Raw genomic sequence first — 22124 nt, forward strand, 5'->3', positions numbered from 1 at the left:
ATTCTGACCCAATTTATATGCAAATTGTTGTATGGTGGGGCCAAAAAGCTTTCCAGGTTATTTTGATCCTATCCTTCATCAAGCTCCTCTCCCACTATCTCCATATTGTTGGCTTCTGGCCTTGATTGTCATGATCCTGGGTCTTTTGACCCAGCGTTTTAAGTTTGAGTTTATTTTGTTCATTAGGTTATCTAAGTTCATTTGGTTATTAGACTCCTTGTGTTTTCTTCCCCTGTATTTAAGTTTCCCCTCAACCTTCGTGTTTCATGCTGCGTGTCATTTGTTATCAAGTTTGTATTATTATGCCTAAGTGTTTCTAGTTATTATTTTCCCCTCGTGTTTCCAACTATGGTAAATCTCCCCTGCTTTTCATGTGTTTCATGTCTGTGTCTTACATTGTGAAGTTTGGGTTGTCATGTCTACGTCTCATTATGTTTCCTGTTTTATTGTGAAGAGGTCTGGTGTTTCTGTGTTCATCGTGTTCAGTTTTACTCTTCCCCTGTGGCGTTATGTTCATGTTGATCTACTGTGCCTTTCTGTTCCATGTTTCAGATCCCTATGTTCTGTCTCCCCCAGTCTGTTAAGTCCACATGTCTTGAGTTCCGTCAGTGTGTTTCCTGTTTTACTTTCACAGTCTGTTCTATGTTAATGTTTCTAGTTTTGCTTCCCTTGCCTCGTCCTGCTCAATTACTCTCAGCTGTGCTCTCCTCCTGTGGCTCATTCCCCCTCGTTATCCCTCAGTGTATTTAAGCCCCATGTTTCTCTTTGTCAGTGTTGCGTCCTCCCTCATAGCTGTGTGATTTCTCCCCGTGCTTTAGTCTCCCCAGTTTAAGTTCAGTACTGTTTTTTGTGTTTCACTTTATGCCAGCATTAAAGCTGTGTTTTTGAGTTTACGTTTCGTCTCCGTGAGTTTGCGTTTGGGTCCTACTTTTGCCTGCACACAGCCGTACTGTGACATTGATAGAAAGTGAAAAGTCCTTAGCAGCTTGCTGCTTGTTTGCTTCCAGCCCTGAGGATCCCTGTAGTGCCACAATTCAATTCAAAGGCTTAAAATCAAGCCTGGTCAGCCACAGCAAGCACACAGCACCTAGGGAACCTTCAGGTCTTCAAGTCATCAGTACCGTTGCTGGCATGTTTTCAAAAGACACTTTAACATTTTAAATGTAATATTTGATTCTTTTTCTCATTTTAACATTTTTGGTGTTGTTGGTAAAGACCCAGTGACAGAGGAATTGTCTAAAGCAGTCTGTATCCGTCTATCTATCCATTCATAGGTTATAAATCTCACTCAAAGAGCTGAGACAGACAAAATTTACATCTGCAGGTGATGTAGAACTACCAGTTATCCCAGACTAGATGACAGGAGAGAAAGAAAATTTGACTTTTACATTAATGCACATTAGAGCAACAAAAGAATTTCAGTTGTCCGGTAATATGAACTGCATACTGGTATTTATGGTTCACTGATCTATGGATTTTTACCATATGCACTGTGTGGAAGAAGACATTATGTGGGTTTGAAGTGTCTTAAATTCCCTTTTTTGTAGCTTGAATGGATAAGACTTCACGCGATAACGTCTTTAAGAGGTCTTGAAGATGCTATGAGCAGTCTAAAGAACTTGCACATTAACTGGAATGTTCTGTGCTCTGCTCTCTTGTGTATGTTGTCTAAACTTGTGTTATATGAGATGCTCTTACAGGAATTGGTCATGGGGATATAATGCTAAGCACAACACAGTGCTCAGTATATTACTATTAACTACTGGACATGGCTGCTGACTACTGGACAGTAATGACAGTATTGATTAGCCTTGCCAGGGTAATGCCAGTGCAAGTTTCCACTAATATCCATGAGTACCTATATGGAATAAATGCATATTGTCCACGATTTAGTCACATAAATACTAATTTATTTCCTTTATCACAACAAATTGCATTCTACGTACAATGCCTCATATGTGGATAAAATAAGGATCGCCTCAGTTTCTAGCATCTGCAGTGCATCAGCTTCTCGTACAATGGTTCCAGCTCTGCAGCAGCACAGAAAAATGCTAATACAGACACTTGGAAGGGTTAAAATATTGCGTTACAAAGCAACAACAACATGACAACTAAATCATGCTAATGAAGGCAAGCAGGAACTAAAGCAAAGCATTTGATGGGTATCACAATGTTAACCTTCTATCCCTGTCCCACTTATCATCCATCATGAATATTCCCAGAAGAAATAGTTGAGAGTGTGTTATTCGGCGCAGACGACGTGTCTGGCGTCCCGGTCAGGCCGTCTCCTTCTTTCTTACATTTGATTCCAAACAAACTGCAGATTTTCATTAGCATCAGGTCCACAATCTCATCCTCTTCTGACGGCTGCAAGAACAGTGAGCATTCAGTATAACTCAAGGATTATTAATTCATCTCAGGTCATTAAAAACAAAAACATGTTAACAATCAGGTCTCTACTGGAACTGAACAATAACACCAGCAGCATTTCAGACATGGTGTGGGTGAGTTACCTTGTGATGTATCTGCTCCTGAGTGAATGCCACCAGAATGACGGAGATGAAGAGGTTCAGCACCACAAAGGTCATAAACACGATGCAGGACCCGATGAGGAAAGCACCGAGCACTGGATTGTAATTTAGTACCTGTGGGACCAGAAGCAAGAACTATAGTGAAGGAGGATGAGCAGCAAAAGTGAGCTGTGGTTGAATTATGATTGTCTCATACTGACCTCTTCATAGTTAAAAATACCAAGCTGCAAGCTGACCATGGTCTGCACAGCATCAAGCAGAGTCCGATAGGAGTACAGCTTCCAGCCATACATCAGGTTAGACTGGAAAATAGAAAGTTCACCTCTGTGTCAGTGACCACCTTTAAATGACTTCTATTTCACAAAGTAAACATAAAACAGAGAGAGAAACATGGACTCCAGCAGCATGTTGATGTTAAGCGTGGGAAACTCCTCACAGCAATAGAGTAGGCCAGAAACATGATGGTCATGACCACCAGGAAGCCTGAAATATCAGTCCAAGCTCGCTGCAGTGTGGCTGTAATCATGTGCAGCTTGGGGTTCAGTCTCAGCAGGTGCCACAGTTTGACTGTAGCCAGCAGTACCAGAAAGGCAATCAGATATCCAAGCACTGCATCGGCCTTGGCTGTTTCATGGAAACTGACGAACCTGGACAGAGCAGAAACAGAAAGAAAATGACTTATTTTCTTTAAATTGTTTTATTTTTAAAGCCTTTATTGCTCACTGTAGAATACAAATAAATATTTTCACCATCACAATCATAAATCAAGATTTAAAATGTCATATAGCACAGTTACTCTTGATGTGGATTGCATGTATGTTTTCGTTTCCTTAAGGTGATCTTTCTCCATCTGCACACATTTTTATCTTATGTGCACCAGTTATTTTTGTTATGTCATCTTGTACACACAAGATTAAAAACTTACCAGTTAAAAATGAATTAAAGTGGACCTCTGATGCTCATTTCCAACTCCACATCAGTCCTGAACTCTATTTAGACAGCCTCACTTGATTCACAGTTAAAAATAATCCTCTCACACGTTAAGTCTTTGTTGTGGACACTCTTCGGCTGAGTAGTTATCCCTATTATATTTCTTTGAAGTCCGCTTGAAATCCATCACCCGGGGTGGATGTGTTGTTGGTGTAATGTAAATTCTCTATGGACGAGCCCACGTGGTCACAAAAAGCAGACAGACACACAAACATCCACACGGACCCTAGCGCTCGCTGTCTAATGATGAGGTTGTCCTCACCCTGATCTGAGCAGACCTGGGGGATAGATGGGGAAGATATATTCAAGGCTTTACACTAGACCTTTGTAAAGCCCTTCAATTCATCCACTGTCAAAAACAAACAATTTTAGCTCCCTTTCCCATCCCTATAAAGATAAAAAACTCTCTGAAACAGACCATTTAAACCTGAAGCCTGAGCTTTTGGCTCACAGGGATTACACACACACACACACACACACACACACACACACACACACACACACACACACACACACACACACACACACACACACACACACACACACACACACACAAATGATTTGTTTTAGCTAAAATTAGTGTTCCCAAACTACCAGTAGCACAGCATGATGTATGCACTCTCTGCCAAAGTGAATTCGTTTCATCAATGCATGGTCATGCTACTGGAGAGCCACTAAATTATGACCTTGCATGCTGAGAAATAGAAAAAAACCTGATTTGTGCAGCTCCTGGTGGGCAGAGCAATACATAAGTGGTTCATAAACTCACAGCATTTCTTATTGCTTACTGCTCTTTGTTGTTCTGGTAATAGTTCATGTCTCTGTTCCCGAGTAAAGTCCTCTTGATGAAAACACACAGGGCGCTCCAGCTGAGAATGATGATCGCCAACTCGAGCAGGTTCCACTTATTCTTGAAATAAGTCCATTTCTGTTTCCTCATCAACTTTCCCTGTAAACACATAGGAAACAGAATCAGGTGAGCATATTTACTGTATAACTTCACTTGTAATAACTTATATTTATATTAGCAAAGAAAAGATAAAGCTTGTGCACCTGAACAAACATGTAATAGATGATGAAAAGAAAGTAGATGATTTCAGAAGCCACGACAAAGATGTGAAGGCCACCGGTCGACTGGTAAAGACGCACAGTCTGAAGTTCACTGCAGAACTGGAACGCTCCTGTTAGAAACACGGTATGACAGATTAGGTGGTTCTCATAACGGTTGAGGATTTGTGCAACTCACACAGAATATCTACATCTGGTCTACTTACCTGTTGCTGTGGTCTCCAGCATGAGTGTGACGATGCAGAAGAGGTTGACATTGGCATTGTACACAGTGAACTCAACAAAGATTGCTTGGGTGTACACGTCAAACCAGGTGTTCTCATAAAGGTACTGAAGGGTTCTACAGCAGCAACGATAAACGAAGTAATTTACAGATTTTGTACTTTAAAACGTGACTCAAGACTAACAGTTCTTTCCTACGAGGATAAAAAAGACAAATCAGAACCAGTCAGGGACACAAGATAGTTTTTTCTATCTGCAGAAATTTAGATTTGCCAGTATAAATGGGATCTTCTGACCAGCAAGGGCAAAGCATCTATCAGTGTTAAGAGATATGACACTGATTAAGTCAGCTCAGGAGGAGATGGTTGAAAACCTGCCTGCTGCTACATGCTGCAACTGTGAGCAGGCTAAAGTAGCCCAAAGTGTAGCATAGATGTGATTTATAAAGTGAATATTCATTGAGAAGAGTATCAGCTGAGCCATGTGGATGTGGATCTTTTTTTGAGAAGCAAATTACTTATTTGGTCATAATAGTCATATTTCTGGAGACCAATGCAATGGCTCCTGTCTACTCATCATACATTTAAGTTTACTTTGTCTTAATAAGAGTAATTAAACCTGCAACCCACAAGTTACAACTGCAATCATTATGTATGAAACAATATTTTAATTTTAATATTTTTATTTGATAAATGCTCTGAATTCTAAATATTTTCAGTTTACTCTTTATACCATTTAAGTGCAATAATGTCACCCGCAATTAAAATTAACTACCTGCTGGAGTTTTGGAAATCTGGCCCCAGATCCATCACAAACCCTCCTCCTCTGTAGAGCTTCACATTGCCCCAGATGGGGTAGGCCCTCAGTTTACGCTGAGACTTGTACTTCCACGGGTCGTGAATGTTCGTTGAAGCATTACGACCTACAGGTCGAGTCCAACCTGGGCCGTAGGAGCCCATGTCCTCCAGCTCCCATGAGTACGGAGTGTGACAGTCCGGGATAGACTCCTGCATGGATCGAGCTATGTGGCAAGAGTTTTTCTGCACCCTCACCTGGCGGAGACGAGCGTTGCCCACAAGCCTTGAGTTTCCATCAGTGATAAATCCTGGTACCAATTTCCAAATGACAAGAAGAAATTTTAATGAATCTTTATGCTTTACTACATAAATATAGAGTTAGTTTCACATGGGTAATATTGTTAAATTCTCAGGAGTTGTTTAATATCTTGTATTTAATTGTTACATTTTTAAAATTGTTTTTAATTAAGATAAGCTTCAGCTATTTATTTTAAAAAAAACTATCAAAACTAAACTAAAAGATTTTCAAATTTCATAAGGGATTCATGTAAAACATTCTGTGTGCCAATTAGCGTCACTGATATTTGACCTGGGTACTCTCCAAACAAGTTGCTCAGCAGAGTCGTGTTTGCCCAGTTGAACACATCTTGAATGCTCATTGTGTCTGAGATGCCTTTGCTGAAGCTCTTGCGAATGTGTTGAGTCAGAAAGTAGCCGTTGGGGTCCCTCTGACCGTATGCCACCAGGAGTAACATCCACATAAATCCCGTATAGACTGCAACAAAAACAGATCCCTTACATCAGTTTGTTAAAATGTTAGTTCCTGTTCTTGCTTTGAATCAAAGTGGTTTCCTCACCGACAATCTCCCGTATGAGTGCAAAGACTTTTTGCTCTTTAATCATGTTGTTCCGCATCTTCTCGATATCAGTGGGAGGTGGTGGTTTATAGAAACTGCAGGTGCTGTCTCTTCTTGCTGCCTGGACTGCATCCGGATTGTCTGGGGAAGGATTTTAGATTTTAGATGCATTGCATTTTTTGTTCTTCAACACAAAACAATGCAAAAGATGCAATGCAAAATTAAAAAAGAAAAAAAAAAACAAGGATACAAAATAAAACTACCTGGGCTTCTGAGACTTTCTTCTATGGCTGGTTCTCCGTATTCCTCCTGGTCAACTTTCTTCAGGACGAGGGCAAAGAAAGCAGCAAATCCAAGAACCTGCAGCAAAAGATAGAGAGATTGACCTACAGACTCTCCCATTTAAAAATGGCTTGTCTAGAGTGGATTGTCTTCAGAAAATGTAACAGTAATTGCAGTATACAGGTAAATCAGTGCAGTATTTCGCACAAAAACGGATTTGATATTGTTTAGTAATTTTCTAAAATTGAATAAAATGTCAGTTAAAAAAATCTTCTAAAGTGGGCTAAAATCTTCTGCTCCTACATATACTGTAATGTTTCTCACCTTTAAAGGCTGGGTGATAAAAAGACTCTCAAAAAAGGAGACCACCATGGAAATAAGCCAGCTTATAGAACGGTCTTTCCCATAAGTCAGCCCATACATCATAGTGAAGTATCCTGACACACCACTGGTTGCGATCACCAGTATCCACCCGATAAACACAAACCACCACGGCAGCCCTCCTTGGCAGCATTTCTTCTTCCCACCAAGACTCTCCTCTGGCCCGGGGAAACAGCTGAGCTTGTCTCCATCCAGGATTGACATGGGTAGGTGGTATTCCAGAAGCCCCTTCATTCCATGAACTTGCTGCATGGCTCGGTTGTAGCTGTCTGGATTTGGAAACTGAGAAGGTCCCAACATACCAAGCTCCTTCTCGATAAGCTGCAGTTGCCTGTACAGGTACCGGCTCTTGTTGCTCTTCTTCTGGGCTAGATCTAAAGTTTTTTCAGAGCCCTCCCACACACTGGTTTCTGTCCAAGCAAACACACAAAGAAGGACATCAATTATATATAGAATTTAAAAGCATTTATAATATTATAGTGCAGTTTACCTTGCAGATTCACCGCACCCAAACTAAGGATCATAGCTTGATCTTTTTTAGAAGAATCAGTGTAGAAGTCTTCAGCGGCTTGGTTTTGCTGTCTGATGATGTCCTCCACCAGAGACAGCAGACTGTTGATGTCAGCCTGCTGACCGTGATGGAGCTCCAGATGTGGCAGTGGGCTCTTCATGGCCTTTGAGAGAGACTGAGCAATTCTTTTTATGTCCTAATCAAGAAACCACACCAAGCTCTTCAGACATGGAGAACAAAATATTTACTGGTACTACACTGAAGAGGTACAAATAACATAAACTTCACCTTCATCACGTTATCTGGTGTGATGTCCTTTATCTCTTTCTGTGGGGACGACGTCTGTGAGGGAGAAACTTGGACAGTCTTCCCCTGTTTTGCATCTGCTTTGGTGGTTTTCTCTCGAGGACGAGTGTTTCTGAAGATACTCACGATGAGCAGATTGATGGGGAACATGATGATTGAACTTTGAACTCCAATCATAACCTGTTGCCAGGTAAACTCGATGTGACCTGCCAAGTTAAAGTCTTACTTTGAATTGGGTTTTAAGGAACACTGATGAAAGATTAAATCTTTTTATGTTGGTCTTACTTACTCCTGCTACCAAATCTTTTGTAAAAAATCAATCAGATATTCTTCTTTTCGTTTGCACGTATGTAAAATTTGTAAATCTTGTCAGTTTTGACGATGCATAGACTTGAAGGTAAGGAAATGTGCAATTAAAGAAAAGCTTTTAATACTGAAAACTAAGTGTAAGTCCAAACAAACAAGTGAGCAAAGTAATCTGGGACCAAACCACAAAAAAAGCGAAGACGGGGCTACAAATATGCAACAGAGTTATAGACAAACAAGACACAGGTGAGGGCTGGATGTATGAGAAAGTTTTTAACAACAGGTAAAATCAGGGAGGAGCAGACCTGATCCATCCATAAAGGATTCCATTAAGCAGGAAGTCAGGGATGCAGAAGGAGCGAGTGCATAAACAAAGAAACGGGAATACAGACTGGGAAACAGACTAAAATCAAGCCATGAACTGAAATAAAATGTTAGAACAAACTGAAACACATCGTAACACTCAATTCTAAAACCTGAACTGGGAACAGGGCCCCCAAAACTGAACCAAACAAGAAACAAAACACTAGAATTCATGGAGAGTGTAATAAAATGAATGCAGGAATCCAAAACTCACATGAGCATCATGAGCATCAAACTCCACATCAACCATGAGATTTCTCTTCACATCAAAATCAAAATATTTGAACCTGTTGTGTTTATTGAATCTTGTAACAAATTATTTAACAAAAAGTATTTAAACATCAATTTGCATATATGAATTTTAATTTGCATAATTTGCTGCATGTGTCTGATTGTATTCATAAAGTTTTTAACAAAATAAAAAATTACACTTATGATGCAGAAGTATCAAAAACTCTTGGATTAAATATTAAACACTTTGCATTACAAAATTACTTACCTACTGTTGTTTTTCAGCTTTGTGAAAGCTTTGTGTACATTTTGTTACTTACCCAGGTCCATCGTCTGCTCAGAGGGGTCTGTGGGGATGCCCCAGAACATGATGCTGGTCAGCATGGTGCACAGCAGTAAGGAAAAACAGCAGGACACTCGCTGCACACGTGTGAAAGTGCTGCACGGAGGTCGACTAATGACAGAGAACCAGATGTGGCCGTCACGGAAATCCTTGGCTGTCTTCATGAAGAACAGATTACTAAAAAGTTTTTAAGAAAAGTGATTCAAGAAATTAAAGTCAAGAAAACAAACTCCAAAAACAGAGTGGATTCAAAATCCCTTGAATAAATGACAAGTCTCACCTAAATCTCTTTAGATCCACCTCCGTTGCTACTGGGAATACCTTGTCGAGAGTGCACTCTTCCATATCTACAGCCAGCCAGGAGTTACAGAGAAAGTGCCACTTTTGACCAGTCTCCAGATCCTGCACCATCACTTTGCTAACATACCTGCACATTGATTGAAGTATAGATCCTCAAAAATATTGATACAGCTCAAGCTTATCATTAGCCTTTTTCCCTTTGACCCACGTACCACGCAGGGTGATCTCCTGAGTTGTCGTGCCACAGTCTTATGCTCTGCAGCTCTCCAAGAGAAAAGTGTGTGGTCAGCAGAAACATGTCCCCCCCACCTCTCTCAAACACAGGCTTCTCCGAATCTGTCAGGTGGTGGGGCTCACTTTCTCCCTCTGTACCCAGCAGAGTTATGGTTACCTAAAATAAAAAAATAACTAAATGGTTAGTCGAGGCTTGGATGGTGAGAGCCATCAGAATACCGCAATCATACGTTGTTCAACAAAAACATCAGATGGGTTTTGCCTTTGCTGTGAGTCCATCCAAGTCTGCATCAACATCACTGACCTGAGAGGAAGTGGATGCCCCATGTCGGTGTCCTGTGTTAATACTCAGCAGGTAACGATACTGAGCCAAGGGGTCGTTGTCCTCAAGAACTGTTATCTTGACCTGGAAGTGGATGCAATGGGGCAACGTTTAGGATTTTTTTTTTTTTTTTAAAAACATGATGGTAAAATTTTAATTTCAAGACAAAATTAAAGTAAAATCAAGATGAAACATTGAAGGTTAGCATGAAATTCTTAAAAGCAAAAGGTGTAAACTGGTGAAGCTCTACTTTACCTTGACTGAATCTTGCATGTCTTTCCTGCGCGCCCATACCACCACCAATAGATAAGCACAAAAAATGGCTCCGACAAAACACACCACAACGGGGTTGTTTGTGAATGTAGCAAAAAGTTCAGCGGTGCGTGACACATCCACTAAGTTAGGCATGACAAAGAAGGAGCTGCCAAAGAAAGTCAAGTGGTTACAGAGACACTGAGTGACCAAAGGTGTGGTGAGTGGACCAACCTGTGAACAAAACAGGAAGCCAGGTGATCAAACCTCACACTCCACATTTTAAGGAAGTAATAATGCAATCAGTTTGGATGTGATTTTTTTCCACCTACCCTGCAGCCATCCTCACTCCAAAAAGACCCAGTTTCATTCCAGTATTTGCACTGGGCAGCGATGGAGATGACAGTGACACTGGCGTTGATGGATTTGATTCCTGGCTCTACAATGGGCTTTATAACAAGGTAGTGCACACCAACATCATCTGTTCTGTCTTTGGGACTCAGCACCCAAGTAAATTTTTCTTCTGTGTTATAACAGAGAGACAGAGATAATTTTAAGAAGACTCATTCTAACTTTAACCATAATTACTGCTTGCATAACCTTAATGCTTAATCCTTGTCTTCATGAGGTAGAGATGCCCTCATAATGTGGCTCTGGTTCCCACAATTTGAGAGCTATCTTCAACTTAATGCAGATTTACATCTACATTATACTATACAGTACATTATTCACCATGCATGACCACACAGGAATGGGATCTACTGTTATTTGTTATCTGCAAAGTATGAAAAGGATGTTTGTTCTGCAGTCACGTGAAAAAGAAAGCTACCACGCCCGGCAAGAGCTTGTAGAACCACCTTTAGCTGCAGTAACTTAAAAATAATCACTTTCTGCTAGGCTTCATTGATCTCTGATGTAATTTTGGCTCAGTCTTCTTTACAATGGTTCTTCATTTCATTTTTAGGCATTAGTTTATGCACAGCTCTTTTGAGGTCCCACCACAGCATTTCAATCAGGCTGAGGTTTGGTTTTAGGCATTTGTGCTGATATCCTGCGTGTTTTAATCAAACATGGTGCTGCACTTTGGTCTCATCTCTTTAAACATTCTTCCAGAACTCTTGTGGTTTGTTCAGATGAAACTTTGTAGCCCTAAGCTGTGCTGTCATGTTCTTTCTGAGAGAAGAGGTTTTCTCCTGGAAACCCCTCCAAAACAAGCTAAAAAGGCTCATTCAGTCTTTTTCTAATTGTGCTGTCCTAAACTTTAACATGGCAGTACGCAAAAGAAGTGTTTGTGTTATCATGATACTTAGGGATGTCGGTTTTTTTAAGAAAAAGAAGCCCAGATAAAAAAGGAATTTACATTAATTATATGCAACCCTAATATTCTTTTCTAAAAACAAAATACTGACCTTCTCTCGCGCTCTCTATAGGGATCTTTGTCTTGGCTACATAATCCTTATCACTTGGATAATCTTTATATCCCAGGAAGAGCATGAAGGAAATGTCTTCAGAAGGCTCAGTTTTCAGCACCAGTGTTACATCCGGAGAGGGAACATCAATTATTAATGTGCTGAAATTGGCGAGGTCCAGGACTGTGCTGTTCTCCTGTCCACTGTCAAGCCGGGGTAGGAGAATCTGAAACTCCAGAAAAGACATCATGCCCCAAATGCTTCTTAAACTAAAGTAAATAAAAGTATCTCTTATACAATAGTACCTCTATCTCTTCAGGTAAGTTCTCAACAAGAATGACATTGCCATTCACTCTGGTGAGGGAAACGGATCCCACAGTTCCTGTGATGTTCTCCTCCTTCCAAGAATATGGATTCTTCTCAAAACTCATCATCTAGAAAGTAGGTAATACAATAAATAGAGGCTCAGATGATTTTGGTGAAGCCTTTTTTTTCCATCTACAAAACTTTGCTTTTGCTTTCTGAAAACACCTTTTCCTTCTCGCTTTTATTTCTATGATTTTACTTGTTTGTAATTCTTTTAAATGGTTCCAACATCTTGTAGTTTACAAAGCCAGAAAAGAGAGATAACCCTACAAATAAGGTGGTCTGTTTGTATCTCTTATTGCTGGAGCTAAAATGATACGTTCATCAAATCTAAACTGTGGACTTTCAGCTATAGGAAAAAACAAATGCTGACTAAAAAAGAAAACTAGAACAGAAAACAGAGAAAAATCTCAAAAATATACTGATGATGATGTCCACTTCCCTCCAGCGTGCAAACACTTACTCTGACGTCCACTGGCTCATCTGGAGAGACAATATGAGGAGGAAGAGCAGGGAAGGAAAAACTCGAGGAGCTGTTTTTCTGAGCATTTATATCCAGCATTTGCATGCTTTCTGGAGAAATCCTGGAGAAGACGGTGTTATAATTATCTTCAGGAATTCTTGAGCACATGTCCAAGTCAGAGCCTGTTATGTCTTACCTGTTCACATACACACTGATTTGACCAGAGTCAATGATGGCAGGCTCTCCGTTCAGCTCTTTGTTATTCAGCAGAGCACTCTGGACATTATTTATCCCAGTCAGAAGAAACTCTGAGACTTTTTTCTAAGGAGAACATACAACATCTTGTTTGGTAAAGACCGCAGTGGACGTAGGAATGACATCCAGCATGATATGTCATAATTTTGTTCTCACATTTGATGAAACATTCAAAATATTACTGGCTGCTTCAACTATGGGTGCAGCTGCTTGCACCAGTTCTACATCATCTGTGCTCTGCTGATTGATGCTGATACTGTTGAGGGAGGAGCTGAGGTCTACCAACAGAGAACCCGCTTCTTCCTGGAGAGAGGAAATGCAGCAGCAGAAACCACAAAAGGGTCAGTGTTGATTTGCCTTAAGCCTACAAAAAAGGCTTATGATTACACTAAACCTGTAGTTTAAATGGGTATTTAAACTACCCAAATTAAGTATTTAAACTTAATTTGTTGTTGTTTTTTAGCTTGGTGTTGCTGCAAAATATATTCATTGCACAGTTAAATTCAACAGTTGTTCTCAAGAGTCCTACTCAAGAAGTTGACTGACTTTGCATGATTGAATACTGGTTTCACTTAATCCTGCTGTGTTTTACACATCTGTGCCAACGTCACATTTTTAGTCTTTAATCAGCTTTGACTGATTAAAGACTTCAGACTGATCCTTAAATAAATAATGCAAACAGACAGCAGGTATTGTTACAGCCTTATCAAAGCAGGTGGTCTGCACTGCACTTTATTGCATATCTAATGTATTATACTTGAGCAGCAGGACTGAGCTCCTCTGAGCGGTGCGTGAGCCCAGCCACAGCTCTGGCGGTCACTTGCACTTCCTGAGTCGTGTTGCTGGGGCAGTCCTGCAGAACTGTACTCATTCTGGTCAGCATTTGCTCTCTCAGCTGAAAGAGAAGGAAACGATGATTATCATGTTCTCCACTCGCAAGTTGTGGGCCTCGTAAACATCACAGCAGTGTTATCCGGTCCAGTTATAACATTAACTGCATTCTGTTACCTTTGACCGCTCGTCCCTCTGATGTTGGCCACTCACTGTATTCAGCATATCGGAAACAGAAGCAAATATTTGTCCAAGCGCCTCACCGGTGAGCAGACCTTGCTCCTCTAACTGACTCACAGAGTCCTCCACTGCAGACTGGAGAGTGCTAACGGAGGCACTGGAGTCACCTTTCCGTACCTTAAGGTAGAAACACAATAACTGAGGTTATTTAATTAATCATTAGCATTTCTCTAATCTTCCTTTTTGTATTTGAGAAAATGTAATAATTGACTGATGACCAACCTGAGTGATGACAGTTGAAGTTGCTGTTTTTCGCTCATTTTTCACAGTCACCACAACAGACAAACTGTACTTGTTGTTGGCATCGCCGAGAGGCAAGAAGACTGACCTCACCTCATTTGAAGTACTGCATCGTAGATGTGTGCCTAAAGGACAAAAGAAGCAGTTTAGCACGGTTGCACTTGATTCTCAATTACGTACCTACACATTGGTTGATAAAGTATCAAAATGAAAACTAATTTACTTTCTCCGGGGAGTCAACCACCAACTTTTCGAACCACTCCTGTCAAGTATGTGTAGTGGAGAGTAGTGTGAGGACCTGAACGCAGACTGTGAACCATTTATTGTAGGCTGTTGGCAGGTTTATAGCTTATGTTTGGGATTTGTACTAAGAAAACTGAAAACTGTAAACCTAAAGCTAATAACACGCACTAAGTAAGTTTCAAGACAAAGATCATAGACACAGACTTGAGACAGGAAAGAGGAATGGCTCTAAAGGAATGAGGAACTAAGAACAAACTGAATACGCAAAGAGGAAAACACAAGAAAACCATAAACATTAAGCAACCCTGGAATTAAAGAGACTCTTAAATAAATACTAGAAAGTTCAAACTGAGAAATGCTGGGTCAGCTGACCCAGACCACGACGACTCCACCTACTGAGATTTTTTATTTTAAAGCGCTACGATCTAACAAAAAAACATTTCTCAACTGAGCTGTACAATTTGTTTGAACTGATAAAGCAGCAGCTGATGCTGGCACGTGGCCCGAAAATACCACAAAAGCTTTATTTATATTCTGCTCATGAGTTAGTGGCCCCATAGTGTAGTGGTTTACATATTCACTTGGCAAACAAAAGGTCACTAGTTCCAGATATAAAACTGCCAAATCAAACATGTGGTTGCTGTCTGCTGTGGTGACCTCTTGTGGCAAGGGCTAAAAAGCTAAATAAAACTATCAAAACAGAAAAGCTGTGAGATTGCTTTCATCAATAACACTAATTACACTCCACCACACTCTCACCTGTGTTGGTCTTGAAGCAATAGAGACAGCCTGTAGAGCAGAAAGAAGTTGTTTTGCAGGTAATGCCAAAAGCATCGAGCACAGTTCCTGACGGTGGGGAGATGCTACATGAGGGCACTGAGGGATCCATCAGTGCATCAGTTGTGACTACTGAGTTTGTAGGTGGTTCAGTTGGCTCGGGGTCTGGTATCGGAAGTGTGTACTTGACAAACCCCGGCTCCTTCTTGTCTGTTTAAAAAAAAAAAATTAATCAGGTATAATTTGTTTTCTAGACTTTGATCAAAAATGTATTTTAAAAGACACATTCTGTGTCTATCTATGACATGAAAACACACCATAAGCAATTACAGTGATGTTCTGCTGCATGCCCCTTGAGACTTTTAGATATTGGCTGTGAACGGTATATTCAATGTTGCCATCGTGCTTCTCCGTAAGGGGCCGTCTTCCCACTTTGGAGTAGCATCTACCGAGGCTACCCTGAGGAGAACTCACTAGTTATTTCTTGTTTGTCACACCGGTCTATTTAGCCACATTTCCTGTTGTTGTTTCAGACTTACTGTCAAAGGTTTAAGGTCCTCAATATACCAAACTACATGCGGGCAAGTCGTCAAACAGCTCAGTCTTAGCTTTGCCTGGTCATTCACATTTATTGAAGCACAATTATCACAGCTGCAAGAATTAAGAACATAAAGTAACTGGTTGTAGTTCCTGATGCATTTTTGCAATCCTGTACAAATACCATTGTTTCTAATTAAACCCATTTTACCTGATGGTGACATCTGTGAGTTCTTTTGAAGGAACAACAGAGACACATTTAGAAGCTGTTCCAAGTTCAGCCCATTTCCTAAACCAAGTCCTTCTCTTTACTCTTAAAATGTATCTGAACATTTCAAATGGATCTGGGAGGCATTCTCGTTCAATCACATGAGTTTCATCCATTGTTTTGTTTTTGCATTTGCAATCTCCTGTGTGGGAAAAAAAAGCAGAAACAGTCTCAATATAAGACCACAATAATAATGATGTCATAATAATGCTGTGGTATAGCAAGATGAAGCATAAAACATTTTGTATAAGCAATGCAGTGCAGCATCAGCTCTGTTTGCTAAAACTGCAATCTGACACTATTTTCCGTGCAAATTTTCTTGACTTAGGGCATAATGCACTCTTCTAGGTGTTTCTTGTCTTGTAATGATCACAGATTACAGTTGCAGTTTGATTGTACTGTTGTGTGATTACGTATTTTCCCGATACATCCAAAACAAATTTCACGATGATGCAGTGGCAGAGCTTGTGGGGTTTCAACAAGGATCTGAATGACCAGGTTTCCCTCGACCCATGCATCATATCACAATTTAGTGATCAGTGAATTAGTGTTGTACTTACTGCATTCCCATTCATATGCCAGTTCTTTGCTAGGCAGTGATTCAGTTCCAGTTACTGTCAGTGTAACCCTCTGAGTGTAGTCAACCAAAGTGTCAGGAGTAGCAATTATTTTCAAGTCAGCAGAGTCACTGTCACTCACATTATCTGCCTGGAGATGAAAACAGAGTCATTGTGCTGCAGTCATTTCTGCAACAGGCTACATATTTTGCACAAGTTCCCAGATTATTTCTGTTTAAAATGATATTTTACATACTGTATGTTCATTGGTGCTCGGTGAAAAGTCAGAGTAATTCTGGCAAGCCTCAAGAATCTTGTCTAAGTCCACATCGACATCAGAGGATGAAAGACCATTGGTGGCTCTTACGTTCACTTGCAAAGATCCTTTACCAAAAGAGATCATGTTTAACCAAATCGGGCACAAATCCTATATAACTGGTACTTGTTTTGTCTTAACAGGAGCATGACTCAAGCTTTAAGTACCTTTAAGTGGGCTGGAGAATGTGTAAGTTTGCAAGCCATCAGCGAGCATGTCTCTGCTCTCCGACAGAGTGTCCTCAGCTCCAGTGAGTGTGAAGAGCAGCTCCACGGGGGCTCCTCGCTCCAGTGAAATGTTAATGATGAGATCAGCAGAGTCGGGACATACGTCTTCCTCCGCAATCACAGAGGCCTGTAGGCCTTCAACGGGATGCAGCAGACACAGCTCTAGATGAGCAGACACCGTGCGGGTTGTGACCCTGTTAGATGCAGCTAAGGTGAAGTTGTGGCAACCATGACCGAGCTTCTCCACCATGCTTGCATTCAGGGTAATATTGTGTGGCATTTTTCCGCTGCCCACTGATTGATTTGCGACTAAATGGGCTTCATGATGAATTGTGTAGGAAACATTTGTACCTAGTTACAGAAAATAAGAACAGAATGATCTTCTATTTTTGAGAAATGGACGTATCGTCGCACCCCTTGTGCTGCCAAACTGACTCACCTGCCTCCACTGCAAGTTGGATTTGAACTGGAACATTGAAGAGGGCATTGCATTTAGTGCCACCTGTTGACATATTCTGGCCATTACACATGATCACACTGAAGTCTCCAACTGGCTCCTGAATCGTTATAGACTTCTGAGCTGCGATATTCCAGTCACTGGTAGTGCACTCCACTCCAACCAGGAAGACACCAGGATGTGTGAATTTGTGTATAATTGTGCTCTCCATCCTGTGAAAAAGCAGCAGTGTTTGTGATATAAATAAAGTACTAAGATCCATCTAACATATTTGGTCAACTGCAAATCTTTGCTCACTCTTCTGGGCTGTACGGATCAATAGTGTGGCCATCCCCAGCATTCACTGTGCATGTTAAGTTTCCCTGGAATGGATGAAGGAGCCACTTCACGGTGATGGTGACATTATCGAAGACAGCTGCAAGTTTACTCATCAGCAGCTGAAGCCCTAGGAGGAAATCACACCACTGAATTAGACTTGTGGAAACATACAGTCAAAGATCTTTGCACATAACATCATAAGCACTATGGAATCTGTTTTGATCAGCTGGTCTTTATGAATTTAGGTTGAGTTTAGGCTGATGGGTTTAGTGCAAAAAGTGTATATAAAACAAGAAATCGTGCATCTGACCATTTTTGCAGCGATACTCTGCAGACAGGTAACTTCCCAGCGCCGGACATGGTTCACCAAAAGTGCTCAGATCTACTCCAGCCTGGCAAGCCTGCAGTCCGTGGCAGTGAGCTGCAATAACACATACAGCAAGCCGAGCAAACGGCAATAAAACACACTTTATTTATTAGGGTTTGCACATTAATGATAAGACTTTACAGGCAACGCAGAAAAAGTCACACAAAAAGCAAATAAAAACAATAAATGCTAAAATTGAGTTAGCTAGATAAACAAGTGAGATATAAATATTTATTATTTTAAATAAATGTGTCACGAAATTGGCATTCTTCACCAAGATAAATGGCTATTATCACTTGATCTCTTCAAAGTCAGTCCAGGAAATGCACTCAGTCTCTGATCCCATGAGTGTGGTTGGGACATGTCTCATCCTTCCACTTTATAAGCATTAAACTTCTAGCTATTTGTGTAGCAAATGCAACCTATATGTTGGAAGGCATATTATTTCAACCAAATATTTCAAATACTGGAGTTATTGGAGACTGATCAAGATTTTAAAGGCCTCCCTTCAGAATTTAAGGAGACGGGGAAGGTCCCAAAAAGTATGAATAAGTGTTCCAATCAGATTTCTTGCATCTACCATACATGGGATTTAAATCTAAATAAATCTTGCCCAGGTTGTTTTTGGTAAGGATGTTTAAAAAGAATGCTGCTATTTAATGTTCATACTATCAAATTTCAACATCCTCCTTCTGTATCTACAAGCTTCTGGTGAGACTGCATAAAAGCTTTTTAAAGAGGGAGAAGCTTACTAACCCCTCCAGCATAACTAATACTGCTATGAATATGGATGTAGATTCACTCTACCCATCTTTCACCTCCAACAGGGAGGGATTACACGAATTTAGTTTCTGGCAGTATAACCCCTTTGTCTGCAGTCACAGAGCAATGATGGCTTTTATGTTTTACACGAATCGAGAAACAAAAACATAATAGTATTGATTTTACTAAGTTTTTTCTTGGCTTTTGGATGATGTTGCTTTAATAAAGACAAACACTGCACGCATCAGCAGAATTTACCATTCTAAAATGTAACGAGGTAAATAACTGGTTAAGTAAATGACGAGTAGCCCAACCTATTGTAAACATGTTTTTCTGTTTCTGTATCATAGCTGCCATCAAAAGCTGGATCAAGTCAATTAAAAAGATGTGACCCATAATACCTGTTACATAATCTGTTACATCCATCCAGCTGCACTCTTCCTGGGAAGACGTGGGCGAGGGTGTAAGTTGGGATCGGCAGTAGTGGATTGTTTTACGACCGTAAAAACTGTCATCAATCTCTATAACTTGACCAGAACCACACTGCAGTGTAGCGTTTTGGCCATCACATGCAATTGATCTCCCAGAATCTGCAGGGAGAAAAAACGGAAGAAAATTTACATAAGAAAAAGAAGCAGCATAATTGTATTGTCATATATGAAGTTTTTTAAGCGCGCGTACCAAATTGGCAAATGAAGTTAAATTCCTGGCTGCAGTTTTCTGTAGCTTCCCACTGAAAGCCTGAGTGTCTCAGGACATGCGCGCAGGCTGCTTGATCATCTGGCAAGTTAACCCAGTTACTGTAACTTACATCTGAGCTGTCCAACCAAGCGAGAACACCTGAAAAAGCACAACAATTACTTTTGATAATCAAGCGAAATGCGGTGGAAATGTTATTACTGCATCCCCATTTGTTTTCTTTCTGACAGTAAAGAACAGACGGGGTGAATAAATGGTAAAGTCTTGTCCTCTGTGAAGGGAAACAAACACACCACTGTAAATCAGGCCTTGTGACAGCCACCCTATTGAATAGTTCAAAAGAGTGACAATTATCTCCCATTACACCTGTTGGCTGAGATATCCAACTGGGCTCCTTTCACTGCGAATGTCAGTAAACAAACACATCACAGTTATTTACAATGCACACACAAGCTGCCCAGTGAGATAGCAGTAGAGGTTATAATGCCTTCATTTCTGAAATTTATGGCAAGGCAAGGCAAGGCAAATTTATTTGTATAGCACAATTCAACAACAAGGTGATTCAAAGTGCTTTACAGAGACATTAGAAACAAGAACAAATAAAAAGCATGATTTAAAATTGATTAAAACAAGCAAATAAACTAACTAACTAATTAACAAACAAACAAACAAACAAACAAACAAAACAGTATATAAAATCAAAACAGATAAAATCAGAACAGTAGATAACAGTAGATAAAATGGTGCACTTTGTAATATAATCATTGATCACTTATACCTCTTTTCTGTCAATAAGTGCACCAGAATACTTAATATTTATAGTGTGTTTCAAAGAAGTTCTTGTCTATTTTAAAGAAGCAATAATTTTACTAACTTTCTGCAAAACCTTTTTTCTAACTGTTTATGTTAGCACTGAAATGCATACAGTCATAAGAAGTCATTCAGTGCCTCCTCTCACCCTCAGTGGCAGCAGAGTCAAGCGTGAGGTTGGGAGCAGCAGGTGCCACTCCGAGCCACCAGTTCCTGTCAGGCTTCAGGTGCTTCTGAAGGAACTGCTGCGTCTCATCGTTCAGGATAAAGGCCAAGTGTCCTCCGCCTCGCTCACACCATTCCTCAGCACCTCGAAAGGATCGCTGCAGATCCACAAACTCGTAGCACGAGCCATCGAAACCTTCCTGGTATTCTGGGCAGGATTGAGCTTCAGTATCGTCCTTGGCGTGACAACTCCAGCAGAGGAAGAAAACCACCAAAGTGAGCGTAGCTGAAGCGGTTCTGTCCATCTCTGAAGCTGAACAGTCTTCAGACTCTCTGGTAGCATCTTGTTTTTAAAGAGTAATGACGTCAGTAGCTCTGACAGGGATGGCTTTCTTGATGGGTGCAGAGCTTTGTATGTGGCCATAATCCTTGGAGTCAAACAAAGCCTGCCTGTGCAGTGAAAAGGGTTAAAAGCTCACTGTCAACAGCCAGATTGCTCCTCTGTCTCCATTACTGCAGAGCTTCACAACCTGCACAGTGAGATAAGCCTCACAGTCATACCTGATGTAACCCCCGTCACTGTGAGCTTGATCTTGTTCAGACTTGTTCACGTTAAAACACACCTTTAAGGATAATCAAAAAAAATTATCGGAGCAATTCTACACTAATGAATTCCCCTGCACAGAAAGCTCTGTATTCTTGAGAGCTGAGATTTTAATTTGTTACGAATCACACTGACAATGACTTCCATCTCTTCAAGGGCAAACAGTCATAGCAAAACAGTAAGTTTGCTTTTTCTACCTGCTGTGACATGTCAAAATGTATTTTGTGGAAAATACCTGGAATTATTCACTTAATGAATAATTAAAGCAATAATTACTTTTTAGTGTGTGCAACCATGTACATAGGTAACATGTGAAGGGACCTCGAGAGCGGAAACAGTTAAAATGTCGATAGATAGATAGATAGATAGATAGATAGATAGATAGATAGATAGATAGATAGATAGATAGATAGATAGATAGATAGATAGATAGATAGATAGATAGATAGATAGATAGATAGATAGATAGATAGATAGATAGATAGATAGGGTGTCAAACTCCAGTCCATGAAGGCCAGCATCCTGCTTGTTTTTGAGATGTGTGTGCTTTGCCAATAAAAAGCTACAAGGGCAGGTTAGTTGGAAGACAAGCAGGACAGCGGCCCTTGAGGCCTGGAGTTTGACACATGTGGATTACAGTGTTAAATTGCTGTGTTACAGAAAATAATCATGATTGTTAAAGAATAAAAATAGAAATAGTGACTTTAAAAACACATACAACCAATAATATGTATAATTTTATTTATAAGAATGATAAAATAAAATAATAAAATGTAAGACTGAAAAGAGAACTGTACTAAATGGTACGTATGACCTTCATAGCAATCAGTATTAATACATAACATATAATCTATTAAAAAATGACATGTATGAATCTTGTATTCATTCAAAATATTAATTTTATATTCATACCATGG

At 40.2% G+C, this 22124-nt stretch overlaps 1 protein-coding gene across 1 annotated transcript; it reads right to left on the reverse strand.

The window, feature by feature from the left end:
- Positions 1 to 1898: 1898 nt before the first annotated feature.
- Positions 1899 to 20908, reverse strand: LOC101479862 (polycystin-1-like protein 2). The gene is made up of 37 exons (XM_076887479.1): positions 20587 to 20908; positions 19331 to 19519; positions 18111 to 18221; positions 17780 to 17927; positions 17465 to 17694; positions 16966 to 17376; positions 16739 to 16866; positions 16486 to 16633; positions 15103 to 15330; positions 14083 to 14225; positions 13798 to 13977; positions 13547 to 13684; positions 12946 to 13092; positions 12731 to 12855; positions 12535 to 12655; positions 12011 to 12139; positions 11706 to 11931; positions 10629 to 10819; positions 10300 to 10530; positions 10027 to 10128; positions 9701 to 9879; positions 9469 to 9615; positions 9166 to 9365; positions 7928 to 8151; positions 7619 to 7835; positions 7072 to 7538; positions 6729 to 6825; positions 6466 to 6606; positions 6198 to 6383; positions 5586 to 5916; positions 4796 to 4929; positions 4575 to 4702; positions 4310 to 4470; positions 2968 to 3178; positions 2732 to 2833; positions 2514 to 2645; positions 1899 to 2367 (listed from the first exon to the last, which is right to left on the reverse strand). Exons 1-37 carry the CDS (start codon positions 20906 to 20908, stop codon positions 2200 to 2202), a joined length of 6873 nt encoding a protein of 2290 aa, XP_076743594.1. The 3' UTR covers positions 1899 to 2199.
- Between the last annotated feature and the right edge of the window lie 1216 nt (positions 20909 to 22124).

Source organism: Maylandia zebra, linkage group LG1 (assembly GCF_041146795.1).
Source record: "Maylandia zebra isolate NMK-2024a linkage group LG1, Mzebra_GT3a, whole genome shotgun sequence".
Classification (NCBI taxonomy): Eukaryota; Metazoa; Chordata; class Actinopteri; order Cichliformes; family Cichlidae; genus Maylandia; species Maylandia zebra.